Source organism: Pezoporus flaviventris, unplaced genomic scaffold (assembly GCF_033815535.1).
Source record: "Pezoporus flaviventris isolate CSIRO_AGI_PZ_B2104156 unplaced genomic scaffold, CSIRO_AGI_Pfla_v1 ptg000034l, whole genome shotgun sequence".
Classification (NCBI taxonomy): domain Eukaryota; kingdom Metazoa; phylum Chordata; class Aves; order Psittaciformes; family Psittacidae; genus Pezoporus; species Pezoporus flaviventris.
Window position 1 is genome coordinate 1,234,501 of NW_026892582.1, and position 20,511 is coordinate 1,255,011.

General features: G+C 48.3%; 1 protein-coding gene across 2 annotated transcripts in view; it reads left to right on the forward strand.

The window, feature by feature from the left end:
- DNAH9 (dynein axonemal heavy chain 9) overlaps positions 1-20,511 on the forward strand; it is a 127,751-nt gene that overhangs the window by 55,905 nt on the left and 51,335 nt on the right. For both annotated transcript variants that reach the window (XM_061461934.1, XM_061461935.1), the window contains 7 exons: positions 1,113-1,301; positions 2,619-2,854; positions 5,404-5,526; positions 7,449-7,653; positions 12,902-13,066; positions 15,270-15,410; positions 19,085-19,255. In XM_061461934.1, coding sequence (XP_061317918.1) covers positions 1,113-1,301; positions 2,619-2,854; positions 5,404-5,526; positions 7,449-7,653; positions 12,902-13,066; positions 15,270-15,410; positions 19,085-19,255 — 1,230 coding nt within the window. The remainder of the gene's footprint in view (positions 1-1,112; positions 1,302-2,618; positions 2,855-5,403; positions 5,527-7,448; positions 7,654-12,901; positions 13,067-15,269; positions 15,411-19,084; positions 19,256-20,511) is intronic.

Below are 20,511 nucleotides of genomic sequence, written 5' to 3' on the forward strand. Positions count from 1 at the left end.
GGACTGGATGAGCTTGAAGGGCTTTTCCAGCCTGGCTGTTTCTGTGATTCTCTTGGAGCTGGAGGAGTCTTTGCAGGAGAACCAATGGTGTAAACTGGCCAGGAGTAAATTCGTGTAGGAAGCCAGAGGGTGTCTGCTAACCCTCTGCAGCAAGATTCTGCCAGAAACAGGACTTGGTCAACTTTGAACATGTGATGGTGGAATTCAGGATGGATCTGAAGGTGGTGCCTTCCCATCCTTGGGACCCGTGTTCTGCATATCAGCTAACATGGCAAAATAACCCACTTCAGGGGAACTAGTTGTTTGAGGTATTCATGAGGCTCATCACAGAGGTTTATGTTAGAGATGGTACTGTTTAGCATCTAACAGCGACCTGGAAGGAAACAGTATAGTATGAGCCACCCCTATCTAAGGAGGTTTGCAGAACAGGATGTAAAGGAAGTTTTAATAAACCTGAAGGATGCATTCCGGTCAGGTTTCCAAGCTGTGGTTCTCGGTTAATCAACCTAAAGCTTGCTCCTTAATTGAGTGTCTGTGCATGCAGGGATCTCTTACTTTACCAGGAGGTGCTGTACCCTCTCCAAAGCTGGGCAGCCCTCACTCGGACTGTTTGTGCACTGGATGCTCATGAAAAATGTCTTTGAGGAAATGTTTTCTGGTCAGAGCCTCAAGGAACATCCCAGTGTAGACCCAAGGGGATTGTGATCAAGATCCCATCTGCCTGGGGGAGTAATAAATTGCGTACAATAGCTGAAGGTTGTGGCTGCTGGAGAGGAGTGCACCGTGTGAGAGGGTGTAATGGGGTGTGAAGCTGGGAACTGGGGCCGCCTCAGCAATCCTCATCTTTATGTGAATCCCCGCTGCGGAAGCGATGGATCCTCCCTTGATGGTTTTAGAGGAGTCCTGGAGCAGAGAGCTGAGATTTGACTGCAGTCTTTCACTGAATGGGAGGGGGTGAGGAAGGGGGGGTTAGCATGGGATATTTCCCATCCCCAGGTTTTAAACTTTAGCAAATGACAGTTGACAACAGGAACAAGGTCTGGACTTGGCCAGATCCCGAGGTGTTTCTTACAGACCCACTGTAATGATCAGTTTGACTTGGGAAATTGTAGGTTGGGGGACTTGCCTCTGAGGACGTGAGATGGGCTGAAGCCGTGAAGGACTTCAAACAGCAGCACAGCACGTTGTGTGGAGACGTCTTGCTGATCACAGCCTTTGTCTCCTACCTGGGCTACTTCACCAAGAAATACCGACAGGACCTCCTGGATGGGATCTGGAGGCCGTATTTGCAGCAGCTGGAAGTAAGACAAGACCTGATTCCTCTGAAAACCTGTTCTTACCAGAATTAACATAAATTCTGATGTCCACAGGGGATCCCCAAGTGAGTGGGTCCCCAAACGAGGGGCATCCCTTTCCCCCACTAAGTTGGATTGAGGCGCAGGATGTAGCCACACTTGATTTACTCCTCTCTGGGGAAGATGTGGTGTCCTTGCTCCATGTGAGTGACCCAGTCCCTCTATGCAGAGGAAAATCTCCAATGCAGCAACCCAAGCATGGGGGTAGTGTGGAGAAGGAATTGCATGGAGCAGGCTGAGCTCACCACTTGGCTTGGAAAGCCTCTGGAAGGGTCTTCATGCTGGACACGAGCTCTGTTCATGCTGGACACGAGCTCTGTTCATGCTGGACACGAGCTCTGTTCATGCTGGACACGAGCTCTGTTCATGCTGGACACGAGCTCTGTTCATGCTGGACACGAGCTCTGTTCATGCTGGCCATGCCTCTCAGCTGGTTTTACCCATGCCTTAGGACCAAATGGAGACTCTCATGCTTCAAACTTGTTTAATATTTCACTGATCTTTAATGGTCCTCCATGCATTGTAAAGACAAGTGCTGGGACTCCTGCAGGATTGAGCTTTTGCACATCAGTACAGTCACTGTTATAAATCCTGGTGCAATGCCAAGAAGGCTGTAAATAAGCTTACAATGGGGCAGCGATGCCCAGATCAAATTGGTGAGGAAACCAGCAAGTTCCTTCAGATGGGAGAGGAAGAGCTACCTTTTGTAGTTCTTAAAACCAAGCCAAAATTTGGGTTCATAGGAAAAATTTAGTGAAGAAAAGCAATATTGGTCCAAAATCATGACCTGACTCTGGGCTTAGAAATTTCAGGGAAAAGCCCATTCTGCTCAGATAAGTGGCACAGAGAACGTTCTGGTTGTCACACCCACAAATGGCCTCCCATGTCAGAGGAGTGTTTCTGGACCTCCTGATGCTCTTTTGCATCAGGCTTAAGAGGGTGTTCATTATGTTCATGATGAGGAGCTCTCTTCCCAGCGAGCTGGTACCGGCAGGTTTGAGCCCACCTGGCTGGGCTGCGGTCCTTCGAGTGCATAGTGCTGTGCAGGCAGAAGTCTTTGGGTTGCTTGCATGGTTTGGGTTTGGGTTTATTCACAACTGAATTGGGAAACCTTGAATACTACATCAAAACTATCCTGTAGAATGGGAGGCCACTGATAAGCATGATTTTTGTCTGGGAATACTGTCCTTGCTCAGCTCTGTTGCAGGTCACGCTGGCCACTTGTTGCTGACACACAAGGAAGCATTTCTCCTTTCCTCGCAGGTGCCAATCCCTGTGACTCCATCCCTTGATCCTCTGACCATGCTGGCCGATGATGCTGATGTGGCAGCCTGGCAGAACGAGGGCCTGCCGGCCGATCGGATGTCCACCGAGAACGCCACCATCCTGAGCACCTGTGAGCGCTGGCCTCTCATGGTGGACCCCCAGCTGCAGGGTATCAAATGGATCAAAACCAAGTATGGAGAAGACCTCCGAGTGATCCGGATTGGGCAGAAGGGGTAAACATCAGCCTTATCAGATAATAGTACCTGTTACTGGTTAGCTGCCTACTTGATGAGCACTGTATATTTAACTGCAACCATCCCAACCAATTACACTGAGGAAAACCCTCACATGTATTTGTGCATTAACTGCTTATTCATTAGCCAAATGATAGAGATTTCTTGTTAAATAGAGGTTCTGTTTAGTGCTTGGCTCAGTTACCATGGAAACTCTTCTGAAGCTGAGAATGGAGCGAGCCATTCTCAGCTGGAAGCTGAGCTACATGTAGGACTGTGGCATCCTCCATTGGGCTCAACTTCTAGAATCATAGAATAGCTTGGGTTGGAAAGGACCTTTCTCACCTAGTTCTTTCATAGATTCATAGACTCAGAGGTTGGTTTGTGTTGGAAGGGACCTTAAAGCTCCTCCAGCTCCAGCCCCTGCCACGGGCAGAGACACCTTCCACTAGAGCAGCTTGCTCCAAGCCCCTGTCTCCAACCTGCCCTTGAACACTGCCAGGGATGGGGCAGCCCCAGCTTCTCTGGGCACCCTGTGCCAGCGCCTCAGCACCCTCACAGGGAAGAGCTTCTGCCTTAGATCTAACCTGAACTTCCCCTGTGTCAGTTTGAACCCATCACCCCTTGTCCTATCTCTACAGTCCCTAATGAAGGTCCCTCTCCAGCATCCTTGTAGGCCCCCTTATGTGTCATGTCCTGACTCAGTTTCACCCAGGGGGGTGAGTAGGGCTTTCTACTTAAAAGAAGAGACTGGGCCAGGCCATGGAGAGAGAAGCTGCCATGAGGGTCACCATGTCCTCAAGAGCAGCTGGGTGAACCCTGCTCCCATGCTGGCACCAGCTAGGAGGTTCTTATTGCAGCATTTACAGTGATGTGGCTAAATCTTCTATGGGAAGGCTTTTCCCTCCTGGCTCTTATCAGCAGGCTGGTCTTCTGCTGTCTCAGTTTGCCCCTATTTCTACCCACTATGGAGGAGTCCCAGCTGGGATGGAAAAGACCCAGAGCCAAATCTCTGCCTGAGTAGGAGCTCTGAGATTATTTCTTTTAATAAAGAGCAAAGCATTGGCAACAGGCGAGAGGGACCCAAGCTTAGTGCTTGTATGTGGGTTTAGAGATGTCTTGGGGTTGCCCAGGTTGTTTTGCTGCTGTCTCCTCTTCTTTCATCATAGAGAAGAACAAGAAGTTACTAGATTTGATCTTGTGTGGGATGAAAATACAGCTCAGTTTTCATTAGAGCACATTTTTGTTTCCTGGCCAACCTGGTCAGCATGCCTTGCAGTTATCCAAAGCAGTACGTAGCAAGGTAAGGATCCCAGAGGAGGCACCCTAATACAAACCTCCAAGGTGGAACAGGAGGAATAGACCCTGTAATATCCATGTGCTGCCATTACAGCTTGGTGGACAAACACAGCATCTCTTTTTCCCCTCCTCCCCAGCCACACACCAGGCCAGCAGGTACTTAAGGGAGGAGTTCTGTGTGTTGCTGTGATGTCTCAGGGCCACTGGCTAAAAGCATCATTTACTGCCCCATTACAGTAAATAAGGGAGTGTTTCAACATCTGGCACATGGTGCTTCTTTGCTTTCAAATGCTTTATGAAGTTTAAACCCACCCCTTTCTCTCCTTCAGGAAAGGGCCATTGAGGAGCTTTAGGGTCAGTTGCTGTCACTCTCTCTATTTCTGTGTATAAAGTCTTTCTGGACTCAAAAAAGTAGGTGCTGCTGATCGAGGATGGGCTTTGCGTTACGTCAACATATTCCTTTAAAGGCTGGTTTAAAGGGCACTCTGAGCTTCTTGTCTTTGATCTTTCTGTCACCTCTCGAGGTCTCAAACTCTCTAGCTTAGATGGGGAACCTAAATTTAGCCAGTAGAGTTAGCTGGACCCATTCAGTGCAGCAGTGATGCTGTTACCAGCAGCTGGAGCATCCTCACCTCCTGCCCAGGGCCCTTCTCTCCTTTTTCAGGGAAGGGAGTTGGGTGAAGTGCAGAGCAGCCCTGAAGGAGAGAGCAACAAGCACCTGACCCTGCTCTTCCTGGTACAAAGCATCCCAATGCAGGGCATCTCCAATTCCCAGTTAGGCACTGGGCAAAGGGGTCCAATTCCCTCATGAGGAACGAAGCTGTACTGAATGTGACCCTAAACCCTGGGCAAAATGGAGCTGAAACTTGCTCTTCATCCTTGTTTTTGTTCAATATGAACTGCACCAGTGGGTTCAGGGGAAGCAGAGTATTTGTCAGTAACAGCTCCAAGTTGTCCTATCCTTGTTTTCTGATGGCCAGGATCTTTTCCCAGGAAAGAAGAAACAGTTCCTATTGCTTGTCCTTTGGAGGTCTGAGACCTAATTCTCTTTGGACAGCCAAGACTCTGCCATGCCACTTTTTGCTCCATATGTTGAAACCATCTTCACCTTTGTTCTGTCTTGCAACTGCTGGCACATGCACGTAGCTGCCATTGCAGTGTGGAGCATCCTCTGTCCCCCTGGCATCCTCCTTGCTGCAAAGCGTCGCATCCCGCTTTGCTGCAGTGGGTACCAGTGCTGTTTCCCGTAGGTATCTGGACAGGCTGGAACAAGCCCTGGCTGCAGGAGAGCTGGTTTTGATTGAAAACCTGGAGGAATTCGTGGATCCAGTTTTGGGGCCGTTACTGGGGCGAGAAACGATCAAGAAAGGAAGGTGAGCTTCGGGGAGGTTTAACGGTGCGTGTGAATGGGCTCTTTATGCTGTTGTGCTTTCTCTTCCTGACCTCAGACTGTGGGTGTTCATACACAGCAGCACTAACACCCTGCCTTCAGAAGGGAGGGCGTTTTAAATCAGTCAGTCACAGGTAATTCAGCCATAGGGAATAAACCTCCATGTTCCATTTTGTTGGACAGCGTCATTCAAACCTCCTGGAAAAGAGAGGCCTGTAATTCTGACCTTGGGGGCTGTATTTGGCTCTCCTGCCATTGAATTATTACGAGAGTAGCTGTTGCTGGTGTGAGAAAAAGTAACCTTGGATTTTAGCAACCACTGCACCTCACTTAGGAATACAGCGACAGGGTTAAGCATCAGGAATGTATAAGTGCTTGTAATGAGGTCATGTTCATGGCAGATGCAGGTCACCCTCCAACCCAGAGAGCAGCAAGAGGGACTTCAGTTTTCCCTTCTTTCTGTCCGTAAAGTAACGGAAACACGTGTCTAGTGTATGCTTCAATAATGGGAACAAGTTAAACTGTGTGCTCAGCGCTGAAGGTGATTCAGGGGCTGTTTTGATGTTGTTTTGCTGGCTTTCACAGAGTGGAGTCTGCCTTTAGAAGGATGTGCATCCTTTGGGGTGCTGGAAGTCTCTGCCATGGACAGCTCTGCTGCTCACAGGAGCCTGGCATGGGCTGAGCTCTGTGCCTGCTGCAGTAAAGAATGAAAAGCTGCTAAGCTCTGCTTTTTACATTGCTTAAGTTCTTTGAGGAGCATTTCCCCACTGGCCTAAAATATCCTGGGGTGATGTGAACTGCTGGGAAAGGCAAGCTGCGAAAGCCTGCACGGTAAAACATCGTGAGGAGCAGGGCTCATTGTGGGGAGGTGCAGGAGGGCTCCTTTCAGAGGTGATGATGGCCCTAGTGAAGGGGATTGAAACATTTGAAAGTGGAGATGGGGCTACAGCAGAGCTGGTGTGACTCCTGAGCCCCCTGCAGGGAAAAGCTCCGTCATCCCCTTTGGGGACTGGGTGTCCCTGCCCTCAGAACTCCCTGTGAGATCGCATCTTTCTTAAGAAGATGGAAAATAAGTCTGAAATAAGAAGTCATTGGGGTTTGTAATTCCCAGGACATGAGCCTAGGAATCACAGAACCCCCCCCACAGATGCTGGTAGACCCAGAGCAAGAGGGTTTTCTGAAGTCAGGGCTCTCGGCATTACTTCTGGGTGATTTCTCTCTGCCTCAGTTTCACAGCTGTAAAAGCAGAGGTAGCCAAGAGGACACCAAGGGAGCTGACTGGGAAGTGTATTCAAATTCCCATCATAGGCCAGCTGCATCCCTGAAAGCATTTCCAGTTTCTCTTTTCCCGTGGTTCTCATGGGCTTTGTTAAATCTGGGTTCAGAGGATGTTGATTCCTGTGGCCTCTGTAAGTTCTAGGCCTGATGTCAGCAATGCAGAGCAGGAGAAGGCTGGGTTTTCCTGGGTGATGAATTGCAAACAGCCACTACCTCATCTGGCTTCACTGCTCAAGCTCAATGTGACCACAGAGTTGGCCTGATCTGAGCCAGCAGACTGGCCAGTTTTAGCTGTGGCTACTTAAAATCTCAGTGCTGATAGGCTTTTCCTCCATGGAGCTCCAGGTTTAAATAGAATGCAGTCTCTCTGAATGCACTGACCATCCTACTGCTGGAAACTGAACCTTCTCTAACACAGTCCAGAATTCAGGGACAACTGGGGGTTTTATTGTAACTCAGAAGTGATTCAGGTGTGCCTGAGTTTAAACACTTTCTGCTTTCAGAGTGATTTCTGTGTGAAGAGTGCAAAATCCCATGCTGGTAGATGCCATGGACCAGTGCCACTATTTCTCTTTGGGTGAGATATCCTGGAAGAGACGTGTGCTCCTTCTTGTGCTCTAATTGCAGGTGCATTAAGATTGGGGACAAGGAGTGTGACTTGAACCCTGCTTTCCGCCTCATCCTCCACACAAAGCTGGCAAACCCCCATTTCCAGCCCGAGCTGCAGGCGCAGTGCACCCTCATCAACTTCACTGTCACACGGGATGGGCTGGAGGACCAGCTCCTTGCGGCAGTGGTCAACATGGAGAGACCTGACTTGGAAGAGCTTAAGGTCAGTGGCTGGGATTTGCCACTTGGAGCAAGTATAAATAATAATCATGATAACAGCATTAATAGTAATAATTCATAACCATTATTACTGTAATTAAATAGCATTTTATGTGCAAGGCTGCAGAGGTGGCTCTGCTCACCGTAACATCAGGAGGTTTCCCTTGAATGGCAAGCACTGAAGAGTCTTTTTCTTCACTCTTTTGCTTCCTTGGTATTTTGGGAACACTTAAACTGCAACTTCAAGTGTTTTCCTCCAAAAAGTTGGGCAAAAATCTCTTTCTCTTCCTCCTCTTCCCAGAAATGGAAACTGAGTTTCTCAGTTTATCAGGTTTTTCTGGACTTCACAGATTTCATTTTGTAGGTAGGATTCGGCTCCCTTCATTTGAGGCATTAAGGGTACAGGATTCCCACTGTAAGTACTGCGGAGCTGGTAATGAATTGTTTCTGTTCTGATTCTTCCTCCCCCTTATTTATAACAGGCCAAAATGTTCTCCCTCCCTCCCTTAATAACTATGGCTTCGGTTTCAAGAGGATTTTTCAAGGAAAATCCTTTGTTCCAATGGCACATTTCACAACGAAATTAATACGTCTCATACTAAATGTTTACTGAGATTGGGAATACATTTACTGCACATGTTCAGTCAGGCCAGGCCAGTTCTGTGATAATCTTTTCATTTAATGAGGTTTTAAAGCATTTTAGCTCTGCAGCCTTAATGATGCATTTAGTTTTAACCAGGCTCCTGTGTTAATGAGCCAAAAGAGGGCATCAGAAATACATCATGAGCTGGTTTAATGTGTGAGCCCTGGGTCTGGGCTGGCTCTGCGAGAGACCCGCAGCCTCTTGGCCAGGCGCCCCTCGTGCAGGCTGGGCACTGGGTTGCAAATGGAACTGGGGATGGCCACGATTAGCACAGTGGTGGCATTAAGTGCTGGGATGTTAAGGACCGTTCCTGCTCACCTCGGCAGCATTGCAGTTAATGGCTGCTGTCGGGATAAGACAGATGAATTCACTGTCATGTGCACTCAACAACATAGCCAGGCTCTGGGAAGTGGTAACTCGCATTCAGCAGCGCTTCCCTCCTGTGCTTGGGAAGAGCTGTTAGAAAACACTGACAGTGATGGGAGTTAGGGATCGCGTCTCCTGAAGTCCCCAGTTCTTCAGGACATGTGTGCTGTGGAAGAAAGGAGCCAGGGAAATGTGTTCCCAGATGAGCTATGCCACTGGCATGAGGGATATGGGGCTGAGGTCTTGCTTTAGAAAGCACTAAGCAGATACAGAGTGGTGTGGGATGTAATTACCTCTTCCTTTAAGAATATTTAAGCCCTTTGTGTTACCGAAGCACGATAATACCAGAGCCCACTATCTCTCCCTCTCATCTGCTTCCCTTCTGCTGCAGTCCTGCTGCCCCTGCAGGTATCAAGGAGGAGAAACCCAGCCTGGTATTCCCGATGTGCTGCTGGATGGGGAACAGTGTCCAAACAATCTCTTCCCTGCTGGGATACAAGCAAGGATTTGTCCCTTCAGACACAGGGAGGGGGGCTGGCAGTGGCTGACCCCTGTGGTGACTGCTGGCCAGGGGCTCTGTACTTTCTTCTGCCCCCGTCTATTTACTGATGTGAAAAAGCCACTGGGCTGTTGTCTCAGATCCTTGAAGATACAGATTTGGATCATTGGATTCCCAGAAGGAAAGGGCACTTTCCTGGGTGTGTTTTAATCCATCCTCTCTACCCTGGGACAAAAAGGACGTGTGGTGACTGGGAAAGGTTTAGGGCTCTGGCTCATGGGCAGGTGGAGGTGACTCCTACAGTACTGCACAATAGTTACTGAGCTCAAAGTCTTGTCATAGGGAAAGAAGGAGCACACGTTATGTGTAGAGCCCAGAAATTATTGTTAATAACCTAATCAAGATTCATCAAACAGCTATTATTAATCCAATGATGATAACACTAACATTGTTTAAAATGCTTTCTCAACACAGTCTGTTTCCATAATCTTTTCCTTCATTGATTCCCCATTATTCAGTCTTTCTGTTCCTTCTTGCCTTTGAAGGTGTCTTTATCTGATTGACAGGATTGCACTCTTATGACGGGTGTTCAGAGTCTGAGACCACGTTTGCCCTCTCCCATATTTTGCTTGTACAGACAGATCAATCTGTGCAGAAGAACTGCTTGCTCTGACTTGAAATTAAAGCCAGGCTAACGCAGCAGTGACCCGGCTGTGAGGCAGTCACAGCTAGGGGAAGCTGAAACCAGTTTAGGTCAAGACAGTCGAAGCCAACTCCTGAGACCTCCCCTCTCAGGTCAGTACAAACCCTCTGGCCTTTAGCTAGTCTCATCTGCAACTCCCTTTTGCAAGGATGACATGGTCCATGTGCTGCTGGTGCTGCCCATGGTCCATGTAGTCTTACCAGGACTGGTTTCAAGTATCTGCCACCTTCCCCTGATTTCACTGTTTGGACTGAAATGTCTCAAGTTGTGTTTGCTTCACATTCATTGTCTGTTGTGCTGAGAACAGCCTTAGGAAGACTCTTATGGCAGCTGTGTCATGGTGAGTAAGCCATGACTTAGGGTCCTGCCTCGCTGGTTCGTTAGGTGAAGCATGTGAAAGTCCCTGCACATTTAGGCTGTCATGGCCAATGCTGAGCTGCTTTTCCAGGAAACAAATTGCTCTGCAGGAATGGACTTGAAGAACAGGGATTACTTTTTCCCCCCTCTGGTTTGTGATGTTAAAACAATACAAGAAACCCAGCAGAAGCAGCAAGGAGAGGAAGCATTGCTGAGCTGGGAGGGGGTTGGCCATGAACCCTTCCCTCTGGCCTGTAGCTCTGGTGAACTGTTTTTCCCAATGGAATGACATTTTGAAGGGTCCCAGAGTAACGTGTTTCCCAGAAGTAGCCCTGTTATAGATCAACTGTGAAATAACAGATCATGCTCCACTGCAGAAGTAAGAGCTGATGACCTTGCTACTGCTGGAAACAGCGGCATGGATGTGGGCTGTTGTGGGGAATCCAGCACTGTGTGCACGTCAGAGGGCTTCTTTCTGCATGGTGATTGCAAGCTATTGGAGCAAAAATCACACACGTCCTCGTGAATAACTTCAGGGTTTGCAGTGCATGGTCTGGAATCCTAGCTTGCAAAATGTCAGTTCCTCAAGGCGTGTAATGTGCTTGAAGGATGGGAACACACAAAATTAGCCAAGTTAGTTTTCTGTTTCAAGACTGGTAAAATATTTACCTCCATGGGCAAGCTCCTGTGTGTAATGCCTCTAGAACATGCCTTTAAAGCCAGCCATTTATAGCTGAAATGCCAATAAAGGGCATGCTTCAGTGCACACTACTTGGGTTGACATTAACATGGAATGAGTGTGTGTGCAGCGAGTGGATGAAATTTCAGCCCACATATTGAAAGATGACTTATTAAGGAAAGAGTTGGTTTGTCTGCTTGAAACTTCTGGCAACAGCACAAATACTGCTGGCTCCTTTAAGTGTTGTGGGGTTGGAAGAGACATAGGGTCACATTTCACATTTCAGGGGCTCTTCTAGACACTGTAGGTAGCTGGAAATTGTAGGTATGTTTTCCATTGCAATTGATTTGAATTTCTTGATTGTGTCATAGAATCATAGACATATAGAATGGTTTGGGTTGCAAAGGACCTTAAAGCTCCTCCAGCTCCAACCCCTGCCACGGGCAGGGACCCCTTCCACTAGAGCAGCTTGCTCCAAGCCCCTGTGTCCAACCCGGCCTTGAACACTGCCAGGGATGGGGCAGCCACAGCTTCTCTGGGCACCCTGTGCCAGCGCCTCAGCACCCTCACAGGGAAGAGCTTCTGCCTTATCTCCAACCTGAACTTCCCCTATTTCAGTTTGAACCCATCACCCCTTGTCCTATCACTGCAGTCCCTAATGAAGAGTCCCTCTCCAGCATCCTTGTAGCCCCCTTCAGACACTGGAAGCTGCTCTGAGGTCTCCACACAGCTTCTCTTCCCCAGGCTGAACAGCCCCAATGTTCTCAGCCTGCCTCCGTACAGGAGGTGCTCCAGCCCCTGATCATCCTTGTGGCCTTCTCTGGACTTGCTCCAGCAGCTCCATGTCCTTCTGATGTTGAGGACCCCAACACTGCACATAGTGCTGCAAGTGCGTTCTCCCCAGAGCGCAGCAGAGGGGAGGAATCACCTCCTTCACTTCACCATTTGAGACATTTCAGGCCAATCAATGAAGTTGGGTGAAGGTGGGAGGTACTTGAAACCAGCCCTTGTAAGACTCTGTCACTTAAATGCAGCCTGAGGGTTTAAAATTGTCACACACTAGTGCTGTACTTTCCAGGGTGTTAGCGATTGGCTTCATTAATGTATAGAACAGCCACCAGGCTTATACCTTGGCAGCATCCAAGCCAGATGCACAGCTTTTCCACAGGATGTTTTCTGTGATAACAAGAAAAATAGGCATTCACAGGAGGACTGTACAGTGGAATAACAGAATATACCTGACAGCCAGGAAAGATACCATTTCTCTGGCAAGCTAACACACAGAATAGAGCAATCACATTTCATGGGAGAAAGCCTGCTGTGGAGGATCAGTTCAGAAAAGAGCTAGATGAGAGTCTTTGTTTTCACCATGAACAGCATTAATGACTGGTATCACTGCAGGCACAGGGCACCAGGAGATCACCTGCACCAGTGAGATCTGGAGGCTGGAATGCACATGGGTCCAGCAATCAAAGAGGGGCTGGGACTTTGCTCTCGGTTCTGAGCCTGAGATGCATTGGGCTCAGCTCTGGATCCAAGTGGCCTTGCTGTTGGTTTTGCCATCAGGTTTTTAACCCTGTGGTCCTCATCGCTGCTGTGACTGGTATCTGTGTGTTGTGGCAAGTACAGAGGTTCACCAGGAGGGGTGAGAAGCATCAAGGGATATTTAGGCTGACCTAAGCCCAATAAATAGACACTTCTAAGATGGAGATGCAGGACATGTGAATGAGATGGGGATTGAAGGTCATTTCTTCCTGATTTACTTCCATCATTTTCATACATTTCTAGTGAAAGGGCTCAGTTATCCCTGTGGTTTCTCTGCTGTTTGAGGTTTCTCTGACTTTATAGCTTGCTGGATATGGACTGATTCCCAGAGCAAAGAGCAGGAGTAAGCAATATTAACTATGATAGCTGTCAATTAGAAGCCTGCTCCCATGTGAAGGTGGCTAATCCTTACTTTACCATGTGTTTTGTGTCTAAAACTGCCTGAATGTGTTTCTTGCAGTCATCTCTCACAAAGCAACAAAATGGCTTCAAAATCACCTTGAAAACACTAGAGGACAACTTGCTCTCTCGGCTGTCATCAGCATCTGGGAACTTCCTGGAAGACACAGTGCTGGTGGAGAACTTGGAGGTCACTAAACAGACCGCTGCAGAGATCGGAGAGAAGGTACAAAGAGAGCAATAGCCTAGAGAAAAGCATGTGTGTGGTGTTATCTGTGGGGATTTCTGGATGGAACAGAGAAGAGAACATTCTTCTTTAGGTATGCAGGGCAAGAACATAGTAGAGAATAGAAAGTGGTGTAAATTGAAGTGCTCTCCATTCTGGACAGCTTCATGCCATTTAGTTCTTGAGAGCTTTTGTATGTTAAATGGCCTATTTAAGACCAAGAGAAAATGATGTAAAGACAATAAAATTGACACACTGTACCAAGGCAGCTTTAAACCATTCCAGCATAAGCCTGAATACATCACACTTCCTCAGTTAAGCTGGAGTTTAGTACTGAGCAGGGAGTTGTGATCTCAGGTGAATCTGCAAGAACGTGGGTGTTTCATACGCTTCCTTGGAGTGTGAGTCACCATTTGGATTAGCTGTGCAGTGTCAGCATTGCCACCTACCTCCTTCCCCTTGCTGGCTGGGTGGGGTTAGGTAAATGCACAGTGGTTCCCTGTGCCATGGAGGGAACTTGAGAAGTGTGTTTGTGATGCCAGGATAGCCAAAGGACTCCTGCATGGCCGTTCTCAACAGCTTCCCTCTGCAATCCTCCCGTCTTCACAGCCTGCATGGCGGGATAAATTACCTGGATGAGTTACCCATGGGGTGGGGTTGGGCTGGAGCTGCCTTTCTCTTCCCAGCAGTGTAGCCCCAGTGACTGAGGGGCTAAGTGATCCTCCACATTAAAACCTGGAATTACTTCTGCTGGCTATTCATGGTCCATGGGATGCATTCAGCTCCTTAAGGAGGGTTTACTTGAACACCCAAAGGGGATGAAGGGGAGTTCGACCTCTCAAGCTTGGCATCTCCCTCTGGAAGTGCTCCAATCTCTAAGCCAGTTGTGGTTGTAAAGCTGGTTGCTGACAGCTCTGTTGGTGAATTTGGAGTTTGCTAGAGGCCTGCTTCTCAAGTCAACCCTCACTCTGTTCTTACTCTATCACCCAAAGAAAAATGTTCAGGCAACATTTTCCTTCCTGTGGAAGTCCTCCCTGCTCTGTTGATGGAAAGCACCTGTCTTCCCCACCTTGGGCTTTTATTTTACTAGATTTATTAATCATTTGGGGGATGGGATATCTAAAAGTTAGCTGCCTAAGTCTAAGCTAGACTCTGGGCATCCTTTATAGTCAGTGGGGAGACATGGGTGCTGTCAGAAGGGGAACTTATCTGATGTAGACAGGTCCACGTGGATGCTTGTTTCTGCAGTAGACGTTGAAGCTGTTCTTTGGGGGACTCACAGTCCATCATTGTCCCTGGGGATATGCCAAAAGATCCCAAGATGTGTTGGTGGAACACCCCAGGTTAAAGTGCTTCGTTGGCAAGGTTTGATGTGCTCCAGCCAGATGTGCTCACACCAGCTCAGGTCACGGCAAAGGAGCACCCAATGGCATGTATTTTGGGCTGTGTCATGCCCTGCTGACTTGTACAACATGTGCTGAGCCCTTTTCTGCTGCATCCCTGTTGTATGGTTTGCTGGATCAGCACTGGCGTGGCGGCATGTGGCTGTATGGCTAGACACCTATGGCTGTACATAGCCAGAGCCTAAAATTGTCCCCAAGAGGCTTGAGGCTGTCACTTCATGCTGCCGAAGTGGAATGAAGATGAACAGGACTGAGATGATAATGAGGTGATTTATCTGGCCAAAGGGTTTTCACCACAGCCAGCATGCACAGCAGCTGTGCAGACACTGCGCCAGCAAGGTAGGGGTGTGTTAAGTGCTGCTGAGGAAAGGCAGCAAAGAGCTAATATGAATTAGCAGTTCTCAGCCTGGGGGGGAAGCTGCCTTGAGAGCAGCATGGGGACTGTTCAGCCCTGGGTTATTAATGACCTGCACAGGAGGGGGCAATTAGCAGGAGAAACTCATTGAGGAGAAAAACAATTCCACTTAGTAAAGAGCAGGGATCCAGGGAGAAGCCTGGAGGGGGCTCAGGAAAACAGGCTTGGGCACAGGGTGGTAAATGCAGTTAAATGGAGAACACGACCAAGGAAGGGGGACATGGGGAGCAGGCGGCTCAAGCCTGGCTGCACTGTGGTTCTAGGCCATGGGGGTTACCCACTGCCAGGGCTGATGTCTTTGTGGCAGATGCCAGCCCTCCCCTGGGCTGCAGGTTCAACTCACAAAGGTGTTTCACAGTAACTTGGTTCTGTGTTTTCCTTCCAGGTCCAGGAGTCTAAGGTGACAGAAGCTAAGATTAATGAGGCCAGAGAGCACTACAGGCCTGCTGCTGCACGGGCCTCTCTGCTCTACTTCACCATGAACGACCTCCATGCCATCCATCCCATGTACCAGTTCTCTCTGAAGGTACTTTCTCTATGAGCCATGGGCCACCCCACGGCTGCAGGAGGCAATGCTGCTGCTTCTTGATCTTGCTGAAGTTCACAGTCATCCTCTGGGGTCTCTTGGGGATATTTGAGCTCATAACCTAAACGGTTCTGCTTCTTTGGTTTTATGGGAAAGCTTTGCATTACTTATTTCTTTATGTGCCTACTTAACACATTACTCATAGAAGAAACCCAGAATGGTTTGGGCTGCAAGGAACCTTCCACTAGACCACAGGCAGGGACACCTTCCACTAGAGCAGCTTGCTCCAAGCCCCTGTGTCCAACCTGCCCTTGAACACTGCCAGGGATGGGGCAGCCACAGCTTCTCTGGGCACCCTGTGCCAGCGCCTCAGCACCCTCACAGGGAAGAACACTTCCTCCTTTTCCATTAAGGGGATGGCCAGCACCAGCTTGCAACACGTAAGTTGTGTTGTGCTCCTCTTTAGTACTCATTGGGAAAGGTTTGGTCAGAACCTGTGGCACATGCTGAGCAGAGCATGTTCCTTCCTGCCCTCTGTGGAGGGAGCAGAGTTTCAGCAGCACCTGCAAAGACCCGGTGAGGAGTGGTCTGAATGTCAAAAGAAAAGGTCCTGCTGTGTTGGCTACTGGGTTTGGGTGAGGGACCCTACTCAGCTCTGAATGTGCCAGTCAGCCTGATGCCGGTTGTCAGGCTGCGGTCAGGTTAGAAAAGGCATAATAGGCTGTTCTTCCTTTTGCTTGGATTCTTTCTCAGTAGTTGAGCTCTTTGGAAAGACACAGCCTTGCTCAGCGATGCATTAACAGTCTTTGTTACTGAAAACCCAGGAAGTGCCTTTGCAAAGCAGAACCTTACAAGCCACTTGTTCTTTTTCTCTGTACTCAGAGCCTTGGCCTGGAAGAACAAAACACACAATGGATTTGAAAGATATCATATGGGAAAAGAACCAGCCAAGTGCTTTTTTTCTATGTATTTTATGTATTTATGCACTGAGATTTTGCACAGCATTTGGAGTCATTTGCTCCATCGCTTAGTCTTTTCTTTATACTTACATTGGTTCTGTATCTGTGATGTCATCAGGGTCACAGTGCCTGTGTGGATATAGAACCATAGAATAGTTTGGGTTAGAAAGGACCTTAAGATCATTTAGTTCCACACCCCTGCCACGGGCAGGGACCCCTTCCACTAGAGCAGCTTGCTCCAAGCCCCTGTGTCCAACCTGCCCTTGAACACTGCCAGGGATGGGGCAGCCACAGCTTCTCTGGGCACCCTGTGCCAGCGCCTCAGCACCCTCACAATAAAGAATTTCTCCTTTATATCTAACTTAAATCTCTGCTGTTTCAGTTTGAACCCATCACCCCTTGTCCTGTCACTACAGTCCCTGCATCCTTGTAGGCCCCCTTCAGCAGCACCTGCTGCAGTGAAACTGAAAGTGCAGACAATCCCTTGCCTTGGCAGAGTAGTCCCAGTCGGTGTGGCCAGTAACCCCCAAGGGTTTTTGGGTATTCATCCAAGAGTTCCAGTAGTAATGTTTTCATAAATGGAAGGCTTTTTGTTTTTACCACAGGAGAAGGGTGTTTCGGGGGGGGGAGGGTTAAATGAGATGGCATCCTAGGCTAGAACTTCTTCCAGAGAATTTCTTACCTTGACAAGTGACCTGGAAAAAGTAGTTGAGAAAAGAATACAATATTTGGAGCCTCATCCACAACGAAGCTTTTCTTCTTGATATCCACAACTCATACGTTGTGATATCCACCAGAAAAATGGACAGAATCCCTTTTGTCCGAGGGTGCCCTTTGAAAGATTCATTCCTTCCACATACATAATAGATCCAGGAGTTCCTGAGGTTTCACCTTTAATCTATGTCTCCTGTATTTGGTTTGGTTTATGTTTCCTAGTTAACATTTGCAGTGTGTATAAATACATAGAAAATTATTGAATGACATGTTTTTAGCTAATAAATTCTGATGACACATCATAAAGCGTCGTGTAAAGATGCAGGGAGGTAATTTGAAACTCCTAACCACGCAGCTAAAAGCCCATTATAAATTAGAGCACACAAGATTTATGCATGACTCTGCAGCCTGGTTTAACACAACTTAAAGAAATGTTCAGTAGGAAAACGCATTCTGCCATTAATTAATAATGCAGTAGGTATCAGTGTTACTCGAGTTTGTTGAGGCATCATTTTTCCTTTGTAGAACCCTACAACTAATGCTGCCAACAAAGTCATGCCTCATCCGGCTGGTGCGGTTAATTCAGATTGGCCTGGTTATATCCTGTTGCTGGGTCCCAGTGTATGGAGCCTTTGCATTGCTCATCAGGCCTTAGGCTTTGCTTTTCTTTTTCTACTTGAATTTGATCATTTACTGATGGAGTTTCTTTGGGCAGCTTGAGAAGATTTTTGTCTTGTCTAAATCAGGAATGTTATTATAAGAACCCTTATTATCTTCAATCAGAGCAGCATTCTCAGTGCATACACCCCACCCCAAGGGAACCTGTCTGACTGGTTAATCCCACTTCCATAAGAAGATGTCCAACCCTCCTCTCTCATCTACTCCTTTCATAGATTCATAGAACCCCAGCATGGTTTGTGTTTGAAAGGACCTTAAAGCTCCTCCAGTCCCAACCCCTGCCACGGGCAGGGACACCTTCCACTAGAGCAGCTTGCTCCAAGCCCCTGTGTCCAACCTGGCCTTGAGCACTGCCAGGGATGGGGCAGCCACAGCTTCTCTGGGCACCCTGTGCCAGCGCCTCAGCACCCTCACAGGGAAGAGCTTCTGCCTAAGAGCTCAGCTCAGTCTCCCCTCTGGCAGGTTAAAGCCATTCCCCTTGGCCTGTCCCTACATCCCTTGTCCCAAGCCCCTCTCCAGCTTTCCTGCAGCCCCTTCAGGCACTGGAGCTGCTCTCAGGTCTCCCCTTCAGGAGCCTTCTCTTGTCCAGGCTGACCCAGCCCAGCTCTCTCAGCCTGGCTCCAGAGCAGAGCTGCTCCAGCCCTCGCAGCATCTCCATGGCCTCCTCTGGCCTCGCTCCAACAGCTCCACGTCCCTCTTGTGCTGCTGCCCCAGAGCTGGATCAGGGCTACAGGGGGTTCTCCCCAGAGAGCAGCAGAGGGGCAGGATCCCCTCCCTGAGCTGCTGTTCACACTCTGGGTTCACCTCAGCACACAGAGGGGTTTGCTGAACCCAAACAGTAACACATGCATTGCACTTTTTGGTTTTGTATTTAAGGGAGTTGCTTTTTTCCACGTGGGGACGTTTGGGACGTGGGAGGTGTGGCTTCCTCTTCCTCCTGCCTTTTGCTTAACTTCTGCAGAAAATGTGGACTCTAATCCCTGTGAGAGAACACAACTGGTCAGAGAAATGTTTCCTGTGTGTGTCCTAGTTCAGGCAGCCCACGTTTGCACTTCATCAAACGCAGGAGAGCAGTGTCATAGGGACCGTTGTCACTGCCTGGCTGTACTTGGAAGAGCAGCTAAAGGCAGATACAGGGGCTGGTCTCTAGATGTGGTCCCTTGCCTTCTGGAGCTGGTGCGCCACGCTGCTGGGCAGATGGGAATGCTTCGTCTGTGGCCCCACGGGTACAGTATTTGAGTGGCTTCACTTACTGCAACGCTTCAGGTGACACCCAGGAGCATGCAGGCTGCCTCTAGAAACCCTCTGTGTCTCCCCTCCTAGGCCTTCAGACTCGTGTTTCAGAAAGCCATTGAGAGGGCACCTCCGGATGAGAGCCTGGAGGCGCGCGTGCTGAACCTCATCGACAGCATTACGTTCTCTGTGTTCCAGTACACAACCCGGGGGCTGTTTGAGTGTGATAAATTGACCTACACCGCTCAAGTTACCTTCCAGGTAAGTGGCACCATTGCATGCAGTGATTTATTTCATAGGCAAAGATATTGGCATGCAGGGAAAGCTCAAACTATCACAGCCGTGGCCTTCAGCATCAGAGCAGAAAAGACAAGGGCTGGGGATTGGATTTTCTTCTCTGCCTCTCTTGCCGGTAACAGTTACAGATGCTGTGCTTGATTTGCATTGTGCTGACAAAGGGTTGTTGGAGAGATTAATACCTACTTGCAGGACCTGAAAAAAAGGGCAAAGTAAGCTGGTCTTGAAGGCCAAAGAAATGCTTGCTAAATAACTGCTGTCTTTGGCTGGTATGTTAGTATAATTTTCAGTCTACGACCTGAGCACAGAGACCTTTGTATATCCCTGTGCTGAAATCAAATTCAATCAGTTAATAGTGCTTGGCAGGATGCTGCAAAGTTGTTATTTATTTTGTGCAGTGAATGACTGTGTAAATGCCCTGCCATGGAGAATGCAAATATGAAGCAAGTTTGAAGTGCTGAAACGCTGTGTCTCGTTAACCTTGATCCAGTGATTGCCATGATTTTTTTCATTCTACATAACTAGGTGTGAAATGGCAAGGAAGTGTATGTGTCCACACACTTATAGACACACATAAAACAATTGAACACTGTATTTTGTTCATAAATTGCCTGTGTGTAAAAAGTCAGTTCATATTTTGCAATGGCAGCCATAATTCTGACCCAAAGGATGCCATCTTTTTCTAATATAGATCTCTAAATGAAGTATTGAAGTAGCACACATTGTACTTGTATCTACACTAAGCATTAAAAATAGTTAATGGGTCACTTTAAGCTGTAAGGAAAAACAGCTTCTACAGTTCAGTGTGTGGAGGCAGCTGAGTGAGGAGGCCCAGGATTCTCCCATATAAACAAGCAGTTGGATCTTGAACCAAGCACCTCAGTACTTGGTGGAAGAGAAGATGCCGGCACACTGTGGATGCCATTGCCAGGAGGCAATAATGAGATAGGGTCTGGGATCTGTGACAAGGAGATAACAAACTCACCACTCCAGCACTGTTCTTTTTTCCACAGTACAGAAATGGTATTCAGGGTTTTGGACTTTGAGATTCCAGAAGTCTGACAGTGCACATGGAGCCGTGGCTCTAGCCAGTGCGTGTGGAGCCATGTGGCTCTGGCTGGGCTCTGAGCATGCATCCAGATCTACCTCGAACATTGCTCTGGCAGTCTTATTCCATGTATTCCATGTATTTTAGACTGGATATGAGGAAAAATGTATTC